This window comes from Emys orbicularis, chromosome 1 (genome assembly GCF_028017835.1).
Source record: "Emys orbicularis isolate rEmyOrb1 chromosome 1, rEmyOrb1.hap1, whole genome shotgun sequence".
NCBI classification, from domain to species: Eukaryota; Metazoa; Chordata; order Testudines; family Emydidae; genus Emys; species Emys orbicularis.
In genome coordinates, this window is record NC_088683.1 from 152,993,514 (window position 1) to 153,010,942 (window position 17,429).

General features: G+C 50.3%; 1 protein-coding gene across 1 annotated transcript in view; it reads right to left on the reverse strand.

Moving 5' to 3' along the window:
• Nucleotides 1-6,025: 6,025 nt before the first annotated feature.
• NCAPD2 (non-SMC condensin I complex subunit D2) overlaps nt 6,026-17,429 on the reverse strand; it is a 76,658-nt gene continuing 65,254 nt past the window's right edge. The window contains exons 28-31 of the mRNA XM_065412071.1: nt 8,233-8,419; nt 7,815-7,956; nt 7,527-7,691; nt 6,026-6,108 (exon numbers count right to left, since the gene is read on the reverse strand). Of these exons, the coding sequence (XP_065268143.1) occupies nt 6,026-6,108; nt 7,527-7,691; nt 7,815-7,956; nt 8,233-8,419 (577 nt within the window). The remainder of the gene's footprint in view (nt 6,109-7,526; nt 7,692-7,814; nt 7,957-8,232; nt 8,420-17,429) is intronic.

A 17,429-nucleotide genomic window follows, 5' to 3' on the forward strand; every position in this document is an offset into this window, starting at 1 on the left:
GTGGGGGGACTCAGGCTGACTGCCGGTTTGGTTAATACAGAGAGCAGGAAAATGGAGTCTCGGGGTGTGTGACAGGATCCCCAGGTTTCAGCATGGGACCACTGTGCCCCCTTAACTCTCCAGCCTGGGCTGTCTCTCACAATGCTTTGCCACTAGGCAAGCAGCAAACCCCTCCACGCGCTGTTATCACTCAGCACAACTGCATGCAGAGCCCCACACCCAGCTAGATTGCATGAATACTCCCAAAGTCGCTCATGAATCACACAGAGAAAGGCACCAGCCAAATCCCCCAAGCTCCCAGCCTTGTACTTCAGGAATATACCATCTTGCACTGCTCAAGATGGGCAGTGCAAATTTATTAATTGGTTCACCACTTCAACAATGGAAAGTGGATATACACCAGCCTTTGCAAACCTGAGCTGATTTACCAACACTTCAGGCAAGCTCACTGGTAAAGATAAACAGCTAAACAAATTTATTGACTACAAAAGATAAATTAAGTGATTGTAAGTGGTAGGCAAAAAGTCAGAGTTAGTTACCAAAATAAAATATAATATAAGCACACAGTCTAAACTCTCAACCCTATTAGACTAGGCAACATCTAGATTAAGCAGTTTTTCTCACCTCACTAGATACTGCAGCCCTTCATATACAGGCTTGTTCCTTAAACCTGGGCCAGTCTCCTTTGTTGGAATCTTCTGAGTGTCTTTGTTGCTTGCAGCATGGGTGGGGGCAGGCCTGGCCTGTGTTCTATATTATATCCTTAGTCCATGTGCTTGGAAAACACAAGTCCAGCCATGTCTGGTGGGCATTGCTGGGTCCCCAAGCAAGGTTGAGCAATTCCCCTGGTATGGCCTTATGCAGGTGAGTCAATGAATTGTAGCTCCCTTGCTGGACAATCATAGAATCATAGGACTGGAAGGGACCTCAAGAGGCCATCTCATCCAGTCCCCTGCAGTCAAGGTAGGACTAAGCATTTCTAGACCATCCCTGACAGGTGTTTGTCCAACCTGCTCTTAAAAATCCCAGGGTCTTGCACCGTCGGGCCCGTGACAACCATCTCGATTCTACGAGAAGGTCCTCCCAGAAATTGTTTCTTGGCAGCAACCGGGGAATGGGAGCGGTGCCGAGGTGGATGTTTTTGCGGCCCGGGAGAACGCTGGTCCCGAGATGAGCGCGGGATCTTCTGCGGTGCCGGAGATGGTACCACCAGAGGGGTGCTCCGCACCGAGGCGCTCGGGCCCGCGTCTTGAGAGGGCCGACTCCATGAGGAGTTGCCTAAGACGGAACTCCCTCTCCTTACGCGTTCAAGGTTTGAACGCTTTACAAATCTTGCACTTATCTGCTTTATCTTTCTGAGACAGGAATCGTGGGGGTCGCCCGTGGGCATGGGCCTGCTGCAAGACTTGCAAGGCCTGAAGGCCTGAGACGGCATGCCCCAGGGCCCCGCAGGGCAGTCTTTGACAAGACCGGCCCCTTAACAGCTCAACTACACTTAACACTATAAAGGAAAGATTACCACCTACTAACTATTTACAACGAAGATGAGAGAGAACGCTAGGGATAAGTGGAACACTTGACAAGACAAGAGACCACTGTTCCAACAACCGTCACAGGCGGTAAGAAGGAACTGAAGGGGGGGTCGGGCCGGCAGGGGCTTATATAGATGGCCATTTCGGCGCCACTCCAGCGGGCTCCCCAGCCGGCCCAACAGGTAGCTGCTAGGGTAAAAGTTTCCGACATCCGTGCACGCGGCGCGTGCACACACCTAACTGGAATTGATATGAGCAATCACTCGAAGAAGAATATGGGTGTTCCCCCATGGTACAGAATGTCACAGGGGTATCAATAAAACATTGTGTTCAACTGATACCTATCTATAGTGTGGCTAGGGAAACTAAAGTTCAGCATTTCATTTTAATTGCAGAAAATAATGGATTTAAAAAAAAAAAAAAAATCAGAATCTTCCCCTCCTGCCCCCAATCACAGAAAATAGAATCCCTTGTTATGATCATACTTGCTAAATAAAAATATAGGATCAAAAATTAATAAGCCAAATTGGTGTTGGACATTAGGCCTAATTAGTGAACAAACTTATGAGGGGCTGGGCTATTCCACCCACCCCAAAAGGACAGTTGTTACGAGAGAGAGAGAGAGAGAGAGTGTGTGTGTGTGTGTGTGTGTGTGTGTGTTTTCCTTCTAAAACTCTCTCCAGCTATGGGAAAAGCGGATGTTGTAAAAATGAAAGCCTTATTTAATACTTTACATTTCAAATATTTCAGCTGTTTTTCCTTTTCTTTTTAATAAAAAGTTAAAAGGATTTTTAATGGTGTGCACGCCATGGTACTAAGCAGATGAAGGTCTCTGTATACCAAATCCTGAATTTAGTTTAACAGTGTTTAGTAGTCAACAGTAACTGGATTATATTAACACCTGTATTAATTTAGATGGCATAAGAAGTGAGCCAAAACAGGTCCCTCGGAAGAAAGACTCTCCATATAAGAATAGTCCTTGAAGAGGGGCTGTGACAGGAGGCACTCACCTCTTGAACATCTCCTGCTGCTGCATCTGTTACTGCAGGCCTTTTCTTGCCCTGGGTGTCCCCTTGTAGGTTGTCAACATCACTTGGCAGGTCTTTAGGAGCTCAGCCCTCCAGCCAAGTCACAGTCAGAATAAACCCCTTCCAAGGTAGAAAAAGTCCAACAAAAAACTGTGACACCTCACAGGTCTTGAAACCTGTCTCTGGTCCCTTTAAATTCAAGCCTTGTCCCCTTTGTAGGGCTTAGACCACTTTGCTAGTGGGGGAGACCCTTACCCACTCACTACTCCAGCCTCCAACCCAGGGAGCTTATAAACAGCAGTCATTTACTGCTGCCTTCAACTAGTAGCTGCTACTTCCCTAGGCCTCTTCCCACATGACCCTTTTATCTTTACCCCTTATCTTGAGGGTTCAAGCTCACAGGTCCTCTTTCTCCCAGCTTAAGTAAATGCAGCCAGTCAAGCTCCTACGGCCAGAGAGGAACTCCCTTCCTTACCCCTCTGGTCCAAGCCAAGAACTGACCTGCTCAGACTCTGCAGTTCCTTTTATCTGAGCCTGCTTTGGCTCTGATTGGCTTCTTCCACGAGGCCTTTCTAGGCAGGCCTGGAGGACCCACCTCTGATGCTCCTTCCTGGGGAAGGGTTTAGTAGGACCACAAGGCCTCTAGCAGGGGGCTACAAAGGGCCAGGTACACCCCATCACAGGTGCCAAGGGTTTGGGGAGGCCAAGGGAGGAAAAGAACTCTACAGAGTAGCTGCAGTGGATAATCTCTAGTATCCATTTGTCTGATCCATTTGTCTGAATTTCCCCCAATTGTGGGTGAAGAGGGTAAGGTGGTAGCGGATGGTATCAATAGGTGCAGGCAATTCTTGATCGTCCTGTCAAAAATAACCCATGGATGATGTTGAGTAGTTGCAGTAGAGAGAATTGTATATCTAGGTCTCCGTACCTTCTGGCATTTTTTGAAGGATAAATTAAACTCACTGACAGACATGTCTTTATGATATCATGAATCTCCTGGAGAACCCCAAGGAGTGCAACCACCTCACAACTATTCCTGTGGCTATCCTTCTAGTTGCAGTGTCAACTACAACCACTGCAGCTTGAAGGGACATTTTGGCTTCCAGTTTGCTTTCCTCAATGAGGGTCTGGAATTACACCCTGTCCTCTGAAGGGAGTTTGTCCCTGAAGTCCAAAATCTTCAAGTAATTGTTGAAATCATTTTGCAAACAAAGCTCAGTAGTTAATGTGGGATTGAAGACTTGCAGAAGAAAACATCATCCTCCCCAGAGGGTCAAAGTCATTTAGAGCCCTTATCTCTGTGTAGCCTTGGGGTGTTGTATCCTAGGCCTTTTAATGGCTGCTTGCACCACCAGGAAGTTGGGTGCTGGGTATGTGAAGAGAAACTGCTACTTTGTCTGGTACAAAATAGTGCTTCTCAGTCCTTTTTCAGGGTGAGGGAGCAGGAGGCTTGAGTGTTACTGACTACCCAAGCTGGTTCCTTGATTGCCTCGTTTACTGGGAGAGCCACCTACTGGGACCTGAAGTTTATCAAACGTCAAGGAGCTAATGCTGGGTATTCTGGACCTCCTCTGGTGGAACCTGGAGGTAATTTGCCACTCTTTTTTAGAAGCTTGTGATATTGCCTGTGGTTGTCAGGTGTGGATGGCAAAGATGTTTTATTGAGGGGAACACAACAACAAAAACAACCCAAAAAATTCTGTTTCAATTCAAAACAAATTGAATTTTTTTCAGCCTCATCTGGTGAGGAAGATGAAACACCCATCAGTACCTGTAGATCTGGTTCTCTCTCCTCTCCCACAGACTCTGATGGAACCACTAGGTGTTCCCTGGGAAAGATATGGTGGGACTCGTGGACAGCTCCGGGATGTCTACTGTAGAGATCCCTTGGGCCACAATAGGGCCACTATGAAGAGTCAACCAGTTGAGGGGGACTGCATGGCATCGGATGGTGGACAGATCCCAGATCGAATTCACCTCTCTCTGTGGAGGTGAAGGATTGCCTGGAGCCTCCGAGTCCTGTTAAGGCTGACTCTTTTTTGACCGGCAGAGCTGTTGGTACCTGTGGGTGAAGACTCCTGCCTAAAACCTGAAGGAGGGGAACGCTCCTGTCCCCTGGAGGTAGCTTCCTCCTCTGGTGTCTCAATCTCGCTCAGGAGGATTGGACCTGAAGGAAAAGGAGACGGAGGATAAGATAGGGTGAAGATATCCTCTGGTTGGGTGCAAAATTTGGTTCACCCTGGAGTCAGAGACATTCCGGTAGTCCGGACCAATGGATCCGGCACATTCATGGCCATTGTGGACAGCAAATCTTTATGGTGATGGGCTGGTACCATCGAAGAGTCTACTAAGGAGCTCATAGATGGTGTCACTGATCCTTCGGCTAAGGAATCAGTGCAGATGTTGATATTGGCAGCTCCTCTCCCCTTCATCCCTTGCCCTCATGACAGGAGGCTTTAAGTGAACTTAAGTCTTTAGGACCCATGTGCAAGGACATACCGGACTTGGACTGAGTCGGGGAGGGATCCCTTTTCTTTGGAAGCAGATCCTCCTGCTTTTGTGTGCCCCTTATCATCCAGGGCTTCTGATGAGAGTAACTCCTTGGGCTTAGCAGCTCTAGCTTCTATTCCTGAGTTTGGGCTTGAAGGAACACTGCTTATCAGTTGAGGTTGATGTATCGTAGTGCGGAAGAGGGAGTCTCACTGGCCCAGTTCTGACTGAGGTCTCATAGCCTCCTCCATATGTTTTCTTAGCTGGAATTCTTGAGCCTTGCAGGTTCATGGGGGAAACAAGTGGCAAATGTTGTACTTAGTGGAGATATGCGCCTCTCTCAGACAATAGAGACTGCACTGGTGCTCGTTGCTCACACAGAAGCAGCAGGGACAGGAGAGACCGTTCTTAAGCCCTGGAACTCTGGGCATAGTCTTTGTCCACAGGGAGGGAAAAAGAAATTTAGTTATACTAACTATACTAAAATACTAAAAGCTATTTACAACGTTTGCAGGTTTGTTAAGACAAAAAGAAAAACAGAAATCTGTGGACACAGAGTTCTGATTCAGGCCATGCAGTGGTAAAAAGGAACTGGAGAGGCATCAGCCCACACCACCTCTTATATCCTTGGGTTTGGAGCACAAGGAGAACAACTGCACAGGCACGGACCAACCGACACAGCTTGTTAGAAATCTCTGATCTCAGGCATATGGTGCACCTGTGTTCCCACATGTGGAATACAGATAGGGACGGCACTCTAAGAACAGCTGTATGTTCAGCAAGTTTAAGACAAGTGTACCATCTGCAATGTGATGTAAGACCCCAAAGACTGAGCCCCTGTAAATCTCAGCTCTGCCATTTCCTCATTTACATGGTCAAAGGGCTACATGGTTGGTTTAACACAGAAGACAGAAGAGAAAATAAAACCAGTTTTATTTCTTATTAATAACTGAGACACATCTGTGAGATATTTTGTCACAGAGCACGGCAAGCAGAAGCTCGGGAAATGGGAGTCACCTTGCTTGGTGTTTCATCCTCTGTCAATTCGGCACAGAGTTCTAAGAGGGAGGAAGCAGAGTGTCAGTCACTGAGGAGACAGCATATCCATATACCCAGAATACCAGAGGACATAAGCAAGGGGGCCAAGGTTACTAGTAACCCAGAATATAATCTACAGCCCTCTGCAGCAAGGGGGCGTGGCCTCCTTCCCAGATGGACAGTCCCCTGGTGGCCAGAGCCAGGACACCCATGCCCGCCTCACCGGAAGCAGAGGGGTGGGACAGGAACCTGAAGTATAAAAGGCAGGCCCCTCCAGCTCAGTTGGAGAGGAGCTGCTGCAGGAGAAGGACATCTCTCATCCGTTGCTAGAGCTCAGACCCGACAGCAACCGCTGCAGCGCCCGAGATCTAGAGGGAATGCCAGAGCAGTGTTTGACTGTATTGCTGACTGACAGCCGTCCAGCGTGTTGCGGCCGGATTTCCCTGCTGACCCAGTGGCGGACCACTCTGCCACTGTTAGGGCCCTGGGCTTGGATGCAGTGGAGTCGGTGGGCCCGTGTCTCCCTACCCCAGCCACCTCACCTCTTGGGTGGCAGCCTCCCCACCATAGGCCAAGAGGCTTGTGTTTGTCAGCGGTCCACCCTGTTTAAGGGCCTGGGCCTATAGACTTTGCTGTCCCATCCAGTCTGAGGGCTTGGGCATAGGGACTCATTATTGTTCTGCCCTGACCCCAGGCCAGAGCCTCCTGACTTTTCTGCCCTGCCCTGCCCGAGGGCTTGGGCTTCTGGACTTTACTGCTCTGCCCTGCCTACAGGCCAGAGCCTCCTAACTGTGTGCTGCCCCACACTGCCTGAGGGCTGGGGCTTACAGACATTTCTGCTCTACCCCGCTGAGTGACAGAGACCCCAGTGCTAATTCCCCCCTGAGGCCTTGTGGCAAAGGGGCATGGCCTCCCTCCCAGACAGCTGTGAATGCCTTACACCCCCAAGAGATGATGGGATCATTTGGGACTGGGAACCTAGGAGGAACATGCAAAGAAAGCCTGAGAGGAACTTTATTATTATTAGAGCTGAGTGAATAATTGATTTTTCAGTTCGGTGGCCTTAATGGAAAATCCATAAAAAATTCAGTTTGTTTTGAACTGAACAGAATTTTTTTCTGTTTTTCTTGACTAAACAAACAAACAAACAAAAGTGGCCAGGATGAAGAAAGTATTGACATTTTTAAAGCGAAATATTTTGGAAGTGTCAATTCAAAGTATGCCAATATTTGACATTTCCGATTTTCCCTCCCAGCTGAAACTATTTGCCAAATTTGACCCAAATTCATAAATAGTTTCAGAGGTTCAAAAAAATGCCAGCTCTCATTACAACATGGGCCTTAGCAATGGCAGCAACAACCCGCAAGATCCCATTAAAGGGCAGTCCAGGCTTCTTCCCCCACATCTCATAGCCTTCTAGCATGCGCAGAGTCCTTACCATCCTCAGGGCTGTTCTCCTCATCACTAGAGAAGGTGATGGCAGGTTTCTGAGATGAATGGCGCAGTGCGGCACCCCGGCAACGCCTGGACACACGGGATTGAGGTGTGATGAAAGAGGAGTCTGCATCTCTGTTGGCTATGCTCATGGGGCGGCGGCAGGAGCCTGCAAGAGAAGCAGAGAGGCCATGCTTCCTGAAAGGGGTGAGAAACTCACAGCTACTCTGCCTGGATTGCAGGATAGGAGGAACAAAGAGGCCAGGACTGTGCAGCCTTAGGAAGAACATACCAGCTACTTGTCTCTTCTTTCCTGGTTCTAGCAAGGGAGTCTTGCCTCCCTCCTGGCATAGAGGCTCCTTGGGAACCTCTGTGGAGTCCATCCCATGGTTGTGGCAGGCATGGAGTTTCTGCTCCATCTCTTCAATCAGAGCCTGATACAGTGAGACAGAAGCTGATAAGTGAGGAGAGGGGAAGGGATTCCATGCTGCAGCCCAGATTCCCCCTGCACCTCCCAGCAAGCTCAGCAAACCCACCATGGGAGTTCCTTACATCTCAAGCTTTGTGATCCTTCATCATGGCATAGAAGCAGCTATATCTAGTCTTGCAGCTCTCATGGACAGTCACCTTGATTTTGGCCAGTACTAGTCTGGGATAGCTTGGAAGCACAAGTACTCTTCCAATCTCGGAATTAGTTATCAGATTCTCACCTTGGTCTCTGGTCGGGTGACCGACCTGCGGAGTCGGCCCAGTGCAGCTAGGAAACAGTTATAGACAGCCAGGTCATGGAGCTTGTCAGCAAAACAATCAAAATTATCTTGCATCTTGCGGAGGCCTCGTTCAGAGAGAGGAAGCAAAGTGAGACAGTGAGAAAGGTCTCGATACTGACGCTCTGTTCTGGGGAAAACAAAGATTGTCTTCAGCTTCAGAGTGAAGGAGCATATACTAAGCAAGTTGCTCTATAACGGGTGCAATCTTATAAAATCAGTTTAACTGAATGTATAGGATTCATAGAATTTAAGGGCAGAAGGAACAATTAGATCATCTAGCCCAGTGGTTTTCAACCTGTGGTCTGCACACCCCTAGGAGTCCACAGGCTTTGTCTAAGATTTCCAAAGAGGTGTGCTCCTCCATTTGAAATTTTTTTAAGGGTCTGAAAATGAAAAAAGTTTGAAAACCACAGATTTAGTCTGACCTGTATACCACAGCCTATTAAGTTTCACCTAGTTATTCATGTTGAGCCCAATAGCATGTGTTTGACTAAAGGCATCCAGTCTTGATCTGAAGATATCAGGAAATGGAGAACAGAATGGTTACTTATCCTACAATAACTGTGGTTTGAGATGTTGTAGTCAATGTGGATACCTCATGCACCCGAGCTCAGATCTTTTCTAAGTAGCAGTGTCAGTCAGAGCTCTGGATGCCTGTTCTCTGTACCTGTTCCAGTTTGAATTCATCCTTATATGAGTGCCTGAGAGCACATTCGCTTTTGGCCAAGGTGATGGCCACCAAAAAGACCATAGTGTGGGTGATATGGTGGATGCAGCACTGAGCGGGGTTCAAAGATAAAGTTTTCATATAGTGCCCTAGGAGGATGATATTGAGGTCTCATGAATTTCAACAGGAGTTTGAATTTGTGGGTGATTCTTCCCCAGACAATAATGTGGGTGTTATTTCAGCTTCATCCCCCTCTGATAATGCTATCCGATTCCATTACAACTTTGAAATTGCTTTCAGTAGCTTTGGCAGAAGCCACTCATCGGTTTTTCAACATTTTAGAAAGTTAGAGACACAAGACTGGAGAGGTAATAGTGACGGTGGCCCCCATAAGGCTTTATGGAATATGCTTATGATTGTATAGGATTGTACTGGAATATGTTTTAGGCTACATATGCCATGTAATAGATCTATGTAAAGGTTATGATCTACTGAATGTATTCATCCTATTTGTATGTATGTATCATTTTTGTATTCAAAGTTATGAATATTGGCTATGTACTGGCTTGATTTTAACTAGCCTAGTAGAGCATTTGGTCAGCTTCTTGAGAAAAGTGCAAATTAAGTGCCAAATCAAAAACCACTTAAGCCAACAATGAACTTGAAGATGCCAATCCACATCTGAGCCTTCCCAGGAATGTGGCTTGGCTGGTAAAAACTGAGTCATGCATGGACATGTGGCTTGCCCATGTGACTCCAAAACTCCATCTTGAAGCTAGACTTTGCATAGGAGAGTGGAGGGGGTCTCCACCCTCAAGAGAAAGTCTATTTAAGCCTGTGGGAGACCCCTCCATTTTGTCTTCAGCTGGCTAAAGGGATAGCCTCTCCACCCCCAAGGATACCTGAAAGAAACTGGAAGAAAGGACAGTAACTACTGGGGGTGTGAGTGATTGCTGGACCCAGACTAGAAAGCAACTAGTCTGTAAAAGGAAGCTTACTGGAATTCCTCTAAGGGTGAGGTTCTTGTCTGTACTGTTTTCTTACGGTATTAAGCTTAGATTTGCGTGTTTTATTTTATTTTACTTGGTAATTCACTTTGTTCTGTCTGTCACTACTTGGAACCACTTAAATCCTACTTTCTGTATTTAATAAAATAACTTTTTACTTCTTAATTAATCCACAGTATGTATTAATACCTGGAGGGGGCAAACAGCTGTGCATCTCTCTCTATCAGTGTTATAGAGGGCGAACAATTTATGGAGTTTACCCTGTATAAGCTTTATACAGGGTAAAACGGATTTATTTGGGGTTTGGACCCCATGGGGAGTTGGACTGAGTGTTAAAGATAGGAACACTTCTGTAAGTTGTTTTCAGTTAAGCCTACAGCTGTTAGGGGACATGGTTCAGACCCTGGGTCTGGGTTTGCAGCAGGCTAGCGGGTCTGGCTCAAACCAGGCAGGGCACTGAAGTCCTAAGCTGCCAGGGCAGGAAAGCAGGGGCAGAAGTAGTCTTGGCACATCAGTTGGCAGCCCCAAGGGGGTTTCTATGATTCAACCCGTCATAGTAATATTTTAATCAGACCAACTTCTCTTTTTTGATAGTTGTTTTGGGTTTCTTGATGATCTCCAGGTAAGGTTTCTGGATTTTTTTTCCCTTCCAGGGTGTGGGAGCATCTGATTACTTTTTTGAGGCGGACCCTTCTGGAATATCTTAGAAAATTGTTGGTCCCCCCCGTCCCCGTCCCCCCCCCCAGCTTCTCTGAATAAGAGTGGCAATTATCAAGCAGCAATGTTGAGATATCAATTTCACCTTTTGGAAAAGATTTCATTTTTCACCAAAAATCTTTCAGAGAATTGACGGAAATTAATTAGTGTCCTCAACAGAAAAAGTCAGAATGCTGCAATACATGCACTTAGAGTGCCTTCTGATATTTCAGACATTGCTTCCAGATTGATTGCTTCCTCAATACCTCTCTATAGGTGTGCATGGTTAAGATCTTTGTTGTTACCTATAGAGACAGTCTAGAATACAAAACCTTCCTTTTGAAGGGGATGGTCTCTTCAGTGCTAAACCTGATGAAGTTTTAGAAAAAATGGAAGACAAAGTCTTCTACTAGATCTTAGTCTGCTACAATCTTTTAGCAGGAAATCTGCTCCTATGTTCAGATACCACATTCATTGCACCGCAACACTCTTCTGACAACAAAAATTACTACACGACCCCAGGAGGGGAGACTGAAGCATGAGCCCACCCAAGCTCCCCCACCCTGGGTGGGGGTGCAAAGTTGAAGCCCAAGGGCTTCAGCCCCAGGCAGGGGGCCTGTAGCCTGAGCCCCACAACCCAGGGTGGAAGCACTCAGGCTTTGGCTGCGGCCCCAGGTGGTGGGGCTCAGGCTTCGGCCTTGGGCCCCAGCAATTCTAAGCCAGCCCTGGCGACCCCATTAAAATGGGGTTGTGACGAAGTGGGACTGTTCTTAATGTTTCCTCTGAATACTGTAGGGGTGCCTCAGTTTCCCCTATGCATTTCTTAAGTCGCTAGGTGATGGGATAAGGGGGTGTGATTGTTGCAGAGCAAAGGGCCAGTGCACATAAATGGCTGACACTCTGTCTCCTGGCAACTAATGGCCTGGGCCCTTCCCCCTGTAAGGAGATAGCTCAAGGTGTTGGAGAACAAAGGAATCAGGTGACCTCCTGGCCCGGGAAAGGGACAAAGCCCAGAGGAGGAGGGGCTGGAGGGTCAGTCAGTTTGGAGCTAGCTGGGGACAAGGAGTGAAGTGTAGACGAGGGTGTCTGGCTCACTGCCCCCCAAAATGGACGCGGCTGAGGGGTCTTATTCTCTGTACCTACAAGCTCTGTTTTAGACCGTGTTCCTGTCATCTAATAAACCTCTGTTTTACTGGCTGGCTAAGAGTCACGTCTGACTGCAAAGTTGGGGTGCAGGACCCTCTGGCTTCCCCAGGACCCCGCCTGGGCGGATTCGCTGTGGGAAGCGCACGGAGGGGCAGAGGATGCTGAATGCTCCAAGGTCAGACCCAGGAAGGTGAAGCCATGTGAGCTTCTTGCCCTGAAGACAGTCTGCTCACAGAGAGGAGACTTCACCAGAGCCCTGACTGGCTTTGTAGGGAGCAGTTCCAGAGCATTGCCCGGGCACCCCGTGACAGGGATAGTGACCCACTTTGGGGTCCCGACCCACAGTTTGAGAACCACTGTCATAGGCAGTACTGTCCACCCTGTTCCTCTTCTGACCAAAAAAGACAAATACCAGTAGCAGCAACAATCCTCTCCTCAATCTCAATAGAGGAAAAGAGCCTTCAAACCTCAGATAAGAACAAAAAGAGTTCTTCAGCTAAGTCTTCATTGCCTAACGTTAGACCACAGGTTTGACAAGAAAATTGAGGGCTGCAAAACAATCGGAGTTCTACCCATATTTTTGGAGACTGCCTGTCATTTCTACAATGTATGGAACATTATCACCTTGGACAAATGGGTCTTGGACACAATAAGGATTTGAACTGGATAGTTAAACCTTCCCTTCCTCCACACAACCCCCCACTCAACTCCCTTTTCTGTACTAAGGACAGAAATACAGACTCTATTACAAGCAACAGCGACAATTAAAAAAAGAAAAAGACAATTACCTTTTCCGTAACTGGTGTTCTTCAAGATGTGTTGCTCATGTCCATTCCACAATAGGTGTGTGTGCTCGCCACATGCACTGGCGCCGGAAATTTTTCCTCTAGCAGTACCTGTAGGGGAGCGCCCCTAGCAACTCCTGGAGTGGCACCTCTATGGCGGGGTATAAGGGATGCTGCGCACTCCCCCCCATCCTCAGTTCCTTTTTACCAGACAACTCCAACAGAGGGGAAGGAGGGTGAGATGTGGAATGGACACGAGCAACTCAGCTTGAAGAACACCAGTTACGGAAAAGGTAAAAGACGGTTACTCACCGTTGTAACTGTTGTTCTTCGAGATGTGTTGCTCATATCCATTCCAGTTAGGTGTGCGCGCGCCGCGTGCACAATAGTCGGAAAACTTTTACCCTAGCAACACCCGGTGGGTCGGCTGTGGAGCCCCCTGGCGCTGGATATATACCCCAGCCGACCCAGCGCCCCCTCAGTTCCTTCTTGCCGGCTACTCCGACAGTGGGGAAGGGGGGCGGGTTTGGAATGGATATGAGCAACACATCTCGAAGAACAACAGTTACAACGGTGAGTAACCGTCTTTTCTTCTTCGAGTGCTTGCTCATATCCATTCCAGTTAGGTGACTCCCAAGCCCCACCTAGGTGGCGGGGTCGGAGTGAGACATTGCTGCGTGCAGAACCGCTGACCCGAAAGCAGCATCGTCTCTGGATTGTTGCACCAGCGCATAGTGAGCAGCGAATGTGTGTACCGAAGACCAAACTGCAGCTCTACAAATGTCCTGGATCGGGACTTGAGCCAGGAAGGCAGTCGAGGAGGCCTGGGCCCTCGTGGAGTGAGCGGTGAGGCGTGGCGTCGGGACACCGGCCAGGTCGTAGCAAGCACGAATGCAGGACGTGATCCAAGAGGACAGACACTGTGAAGAGACCGGTGAGCCTTTCATCCGGTCGGCCACCGCAACGAAGAGTTGCGTCGTCTTCCTAAACGGCTTTGTACGGTCGATGTAGAAAGCCAGGGCCCTGCGAACGTCCAAAGAGTGTAAACGCTGGTCTTGACGTGTGGCTTTGGATGGAAGACCGGGAGAAAGATATCCTGGTTTACGTGGAAAGGTGAAACCACCTTCGGAAGAAAGGCAGGGTGGGGGCAAAGCTGCACCTTGTCCTTGTGGAACACCGTGTAAGGGGGTTCGGATGTGAGCGCTCTGAGTTCAGAAACACGCCGTGCTGAGGTGATGGCTACGAGGAAGGCCGTCTTCCAGGATAAGTACAGGAGCGAACAGGTCGCCAATGGTTCAAATGGAGGCCCTGTGAGCCTGGAGAGAACGAGGTTGAGGTCCCACGTCGGAACCGGCTGGCGTATTTGTGGGTACAGCCGGTCTAAGCCCTTGAGGAATCTAACGACCATCGGGTTAGAGAAGACCGAGGACGGGAGTTCTCCTGGGTGGAATGCTGAAATAGCGGCGAGGTGAACCCTGATTGAAGATATCGCCAAGCCCTGCTGTCTTAGGGACAGGAGATATTCCAGTATGAGAGGGATAGGTGCCTGCAAGGGGGACGTAGCTCGTTGCTCACACCAACAGGAGAACCGCTTCCACTTGGCTAAGTAAGTGGACCGTGTAGAGGGCTTTCTACTTCCCAGCAGGATCTGCTGGACGGACTGCGAGCATTGCCGCTCTGTCTGATTCAGCCATGGAGCATCGACGCTGTGAGGTGGAGTGATTGCAGGTCGGGGTGACACAGTCGGCCGTGGTCCTGAGAGATGAGATCCGGACTCAAGGAGAGCGTGATCGGCGCTTGAACCGACAGCTCCAACAGTGTGGTGTACCAGTGCTGCCTCGGCCAAGCGGGAGCGACTAGAAGTACTCGTGCATGGTCGGTGCGGATCTTGAGCAGTACCCTGTGGACCAGCGGAAATGGAGGAAAGGCGTAGAACAGGTGGTCCTTCCACGTTAGAAGGAAGGCGTCCGACAGAGAGCCTGGAGCTCGCCCGTAGAGGGAGCAGAATGCCTGGCACTTCCTGTTGGCCCGAGATGCGAACAGGTCGACCTGGGGAAATCCCCACCTCTGGAAGACGGAATAGATGATGTCCGGGCGAATTGACCACTCGTGCGTCTGGAAGGACCTGCTGAGACGGTCCGCCAGCGTATTTTGGACTCCAGGAAGGAACGATGCCGTGAGATGGATCGAGTGGGCGATGCAGAAGTCCCACAGGCGAATGGCTTCTTGGCATAGGAGCGATGAGTGGGCTCCGCCTTGCTTGTTGATGTAAAACATGGCCGTCGTGTTGTCGGTGAGGACCAACACGCAACGGCCCTGTAGGAAATTGAGGAATGCCTGGCAGGCTAGGCGCACCGCCATCAGTTCTCGGACGTTGATGTGCAGGGCTAGTTCGGACGCGGACCACAGGCCCTGGGTATGGTGCTCCCCGAGGTGAGCGCCCCATCCTAGAGATGAAGCGTCCATGACTAGGTGGAGGGAGGGTTGTGGGGCGTGAAAAGGCACTCCTGCACAGACCGCCGCGCGATCCAACCACCAGGTGAGGGAGGCCAAGACCGAGGACGGAACCGTGACCAGCATGTTCAGGTCGTCCCGGTGAGGACGGTACACCGATGACACCCAAGCCTGTAGTGGGCGAAGCCGTAGTCTGGCATGCCTGGTTACGTAGGTGCACGAGGCCATGTGACCCAACAGGGCAAGGCATGTTCTTATGATGGTAATCGGAAATGCCTGGAGTCCTTGAATGACGCTTGCGATGGTCTGAAATCGGCTGTCTGGCAGAATGGCTCGGGCACGTCTGGAGTCTAGGATTGCTCCAATGAACTCTATCCTCTGGGTTGGCACTAGAGTGGACTTCTCTCTGTTGAGTAGAATGCCCAGCTCGTGGAAAGTGTGTGTCACTATGTGGATGTGAGCCTGAACTTGGTCCCTGGTGCGACCGCGCACCAGCCAGTCGTCCAAATACGGGAACACCTGTACCCCTTGTCGACGAAGGTATGCCGCGACGACTGCCAGACACTTTGTGAACACTCTGGGAGCCGAGGACAAGCCGAAAGGAAAGACTGCAAATTGGTAGTGCACCCTGTTTACTACGAATCGCAGGAAGCGCCTGTGAGGCGGATAAATTGCTATATGGAAATATGCGTCCTTCATGTCGAGGGCGGCGAACCAGTCTCCAGGATCCAGAGAAGGGATAATGGTCCCCAATGATACCATGCGGAACTTCAACTTTACTATGAATTTGTTGAGTCCGCGCAAGTCTAAGATGGGTCGTAGACCCCCTTTCGACTTGGGGATCAGGAAGTAGCGGGAATAAAACTCCTTAGCTCTGGTGGAACCTCCTCTATGGCCCCCATAGCAAGGAGCCCAAAAACCTCCTGTGTAAGGAGATGCTCGTGAGAAGGGTCCCTGAAGAGGGACGGGGAGTGGGGGGGGGGGGCGAGGAAAACTGGAGGGCGTATCCCCTCTCCACCGTGCGAAGGACCCAACGGTACGAGGTTATAAGGGACCAAGCACGGTGGAAACGGGAGAGGCGATCCCGGAAGGGGGGAGTTGAATCCTGGGTACTGGTTATGGTGCCGTCCTCGACCGCACCTTCAAAAGTTTTGCCTAAGCCCTGAAGGTGGCCTAGGCTGGCCCTGGTTCTGACCGGGTTGAGGGCCGGTCGACCTTCGCCTACCGCCTCAACCCCGCCTCCTGGCAAAATCCTGTCTCGGACGAGGCGGGGGAGGGTAGAACCTCTGAGGCTGGGGCCTGAAGGGTCTGCGCTGTGGCCCTGGGACATGCATCCCCAGGGAGCGCATCATTGTCCGGGAGTCTTTGAGATTCTGGAGCCTAGAGTCCGTCTTCTCAGAAAAAAGGCCCTGGCCTTCAAAGGGTAAGTCCTGCAGGGTCTGCTGTAGTTCTGGCGGCAAGCCTGACACCTGGAGCCAGGAGATTCGCCTCATGGCTATACCCGAAGCCAGGGTTCTAGCGGCCGAGTCAGCTATATCCAGGGAGGCCTGTAGGGAGGTGCGTGCCACCCGCTTACCCTCCTCTACCAAAGTCCCGAACTCTTCCCTTGATTCCTGGGGGACCAGTTCTTTAAACTTCCCCATTGAGGACCAGGTGTTAAAGTTATACTGGCTTAAGAGCGCCTGTTGGTTGGCCGCTCTAAGTTGAAGCCCCCCCGCCGAATAGACCTTGCGCCCGAACAAATCGAAGCGCTTAGCGTCCTTCGATTTTGGCGCTGCCACCTGCTGGCCATGGCCCTCCCGTGCATTCACTGATGACACCACCAGTGAGCACGGTTGGGGATGGGTATACAAATACTCGTGGTCCTTGGAGGGAACAAAGTACTTCCTCTCCACGCCCCTGGCCGTGGGTGGAATAGAGGCCGGGGTTTGCCAGATGGAGGTGGCATTAGCCTGTATGGTACGAATAAGCGGTAGCGCCACTCTGGATGGGGCATCCGCTGAGAGGATGTTCACTACAGGGTCGTGAACCTCCACAATCTCCTCCACCTGGAGGTCCATATTGCGCGCCACCCGGTGCAACAGGTCCTGGTGGGCCCGAAGGTCTATAGGGGGCGGGCCCATGGCGGATGTACCCGCTACCGCCTCATCGGGGGAAGAGGAGGAGGATTCCCCCGGTGGCAGGGGGTCCAATGGCAGATCCTGCTCCAGGTGTTCCTGGAGCTGGGCCTCGCTCGCCCCCGGGTCCGGGGCCTCCGCAGGCGTGGGCACTGGAGCCTCCATGCCCCCTGGGGGGGGCGGGAGATGGTGGCCTCCGGGGCTCTGGGCTCGGAACGTGCCGAGCGGGAGGCAGACGGCGGAGCCCCTTGCGCTTGGTGGTAGG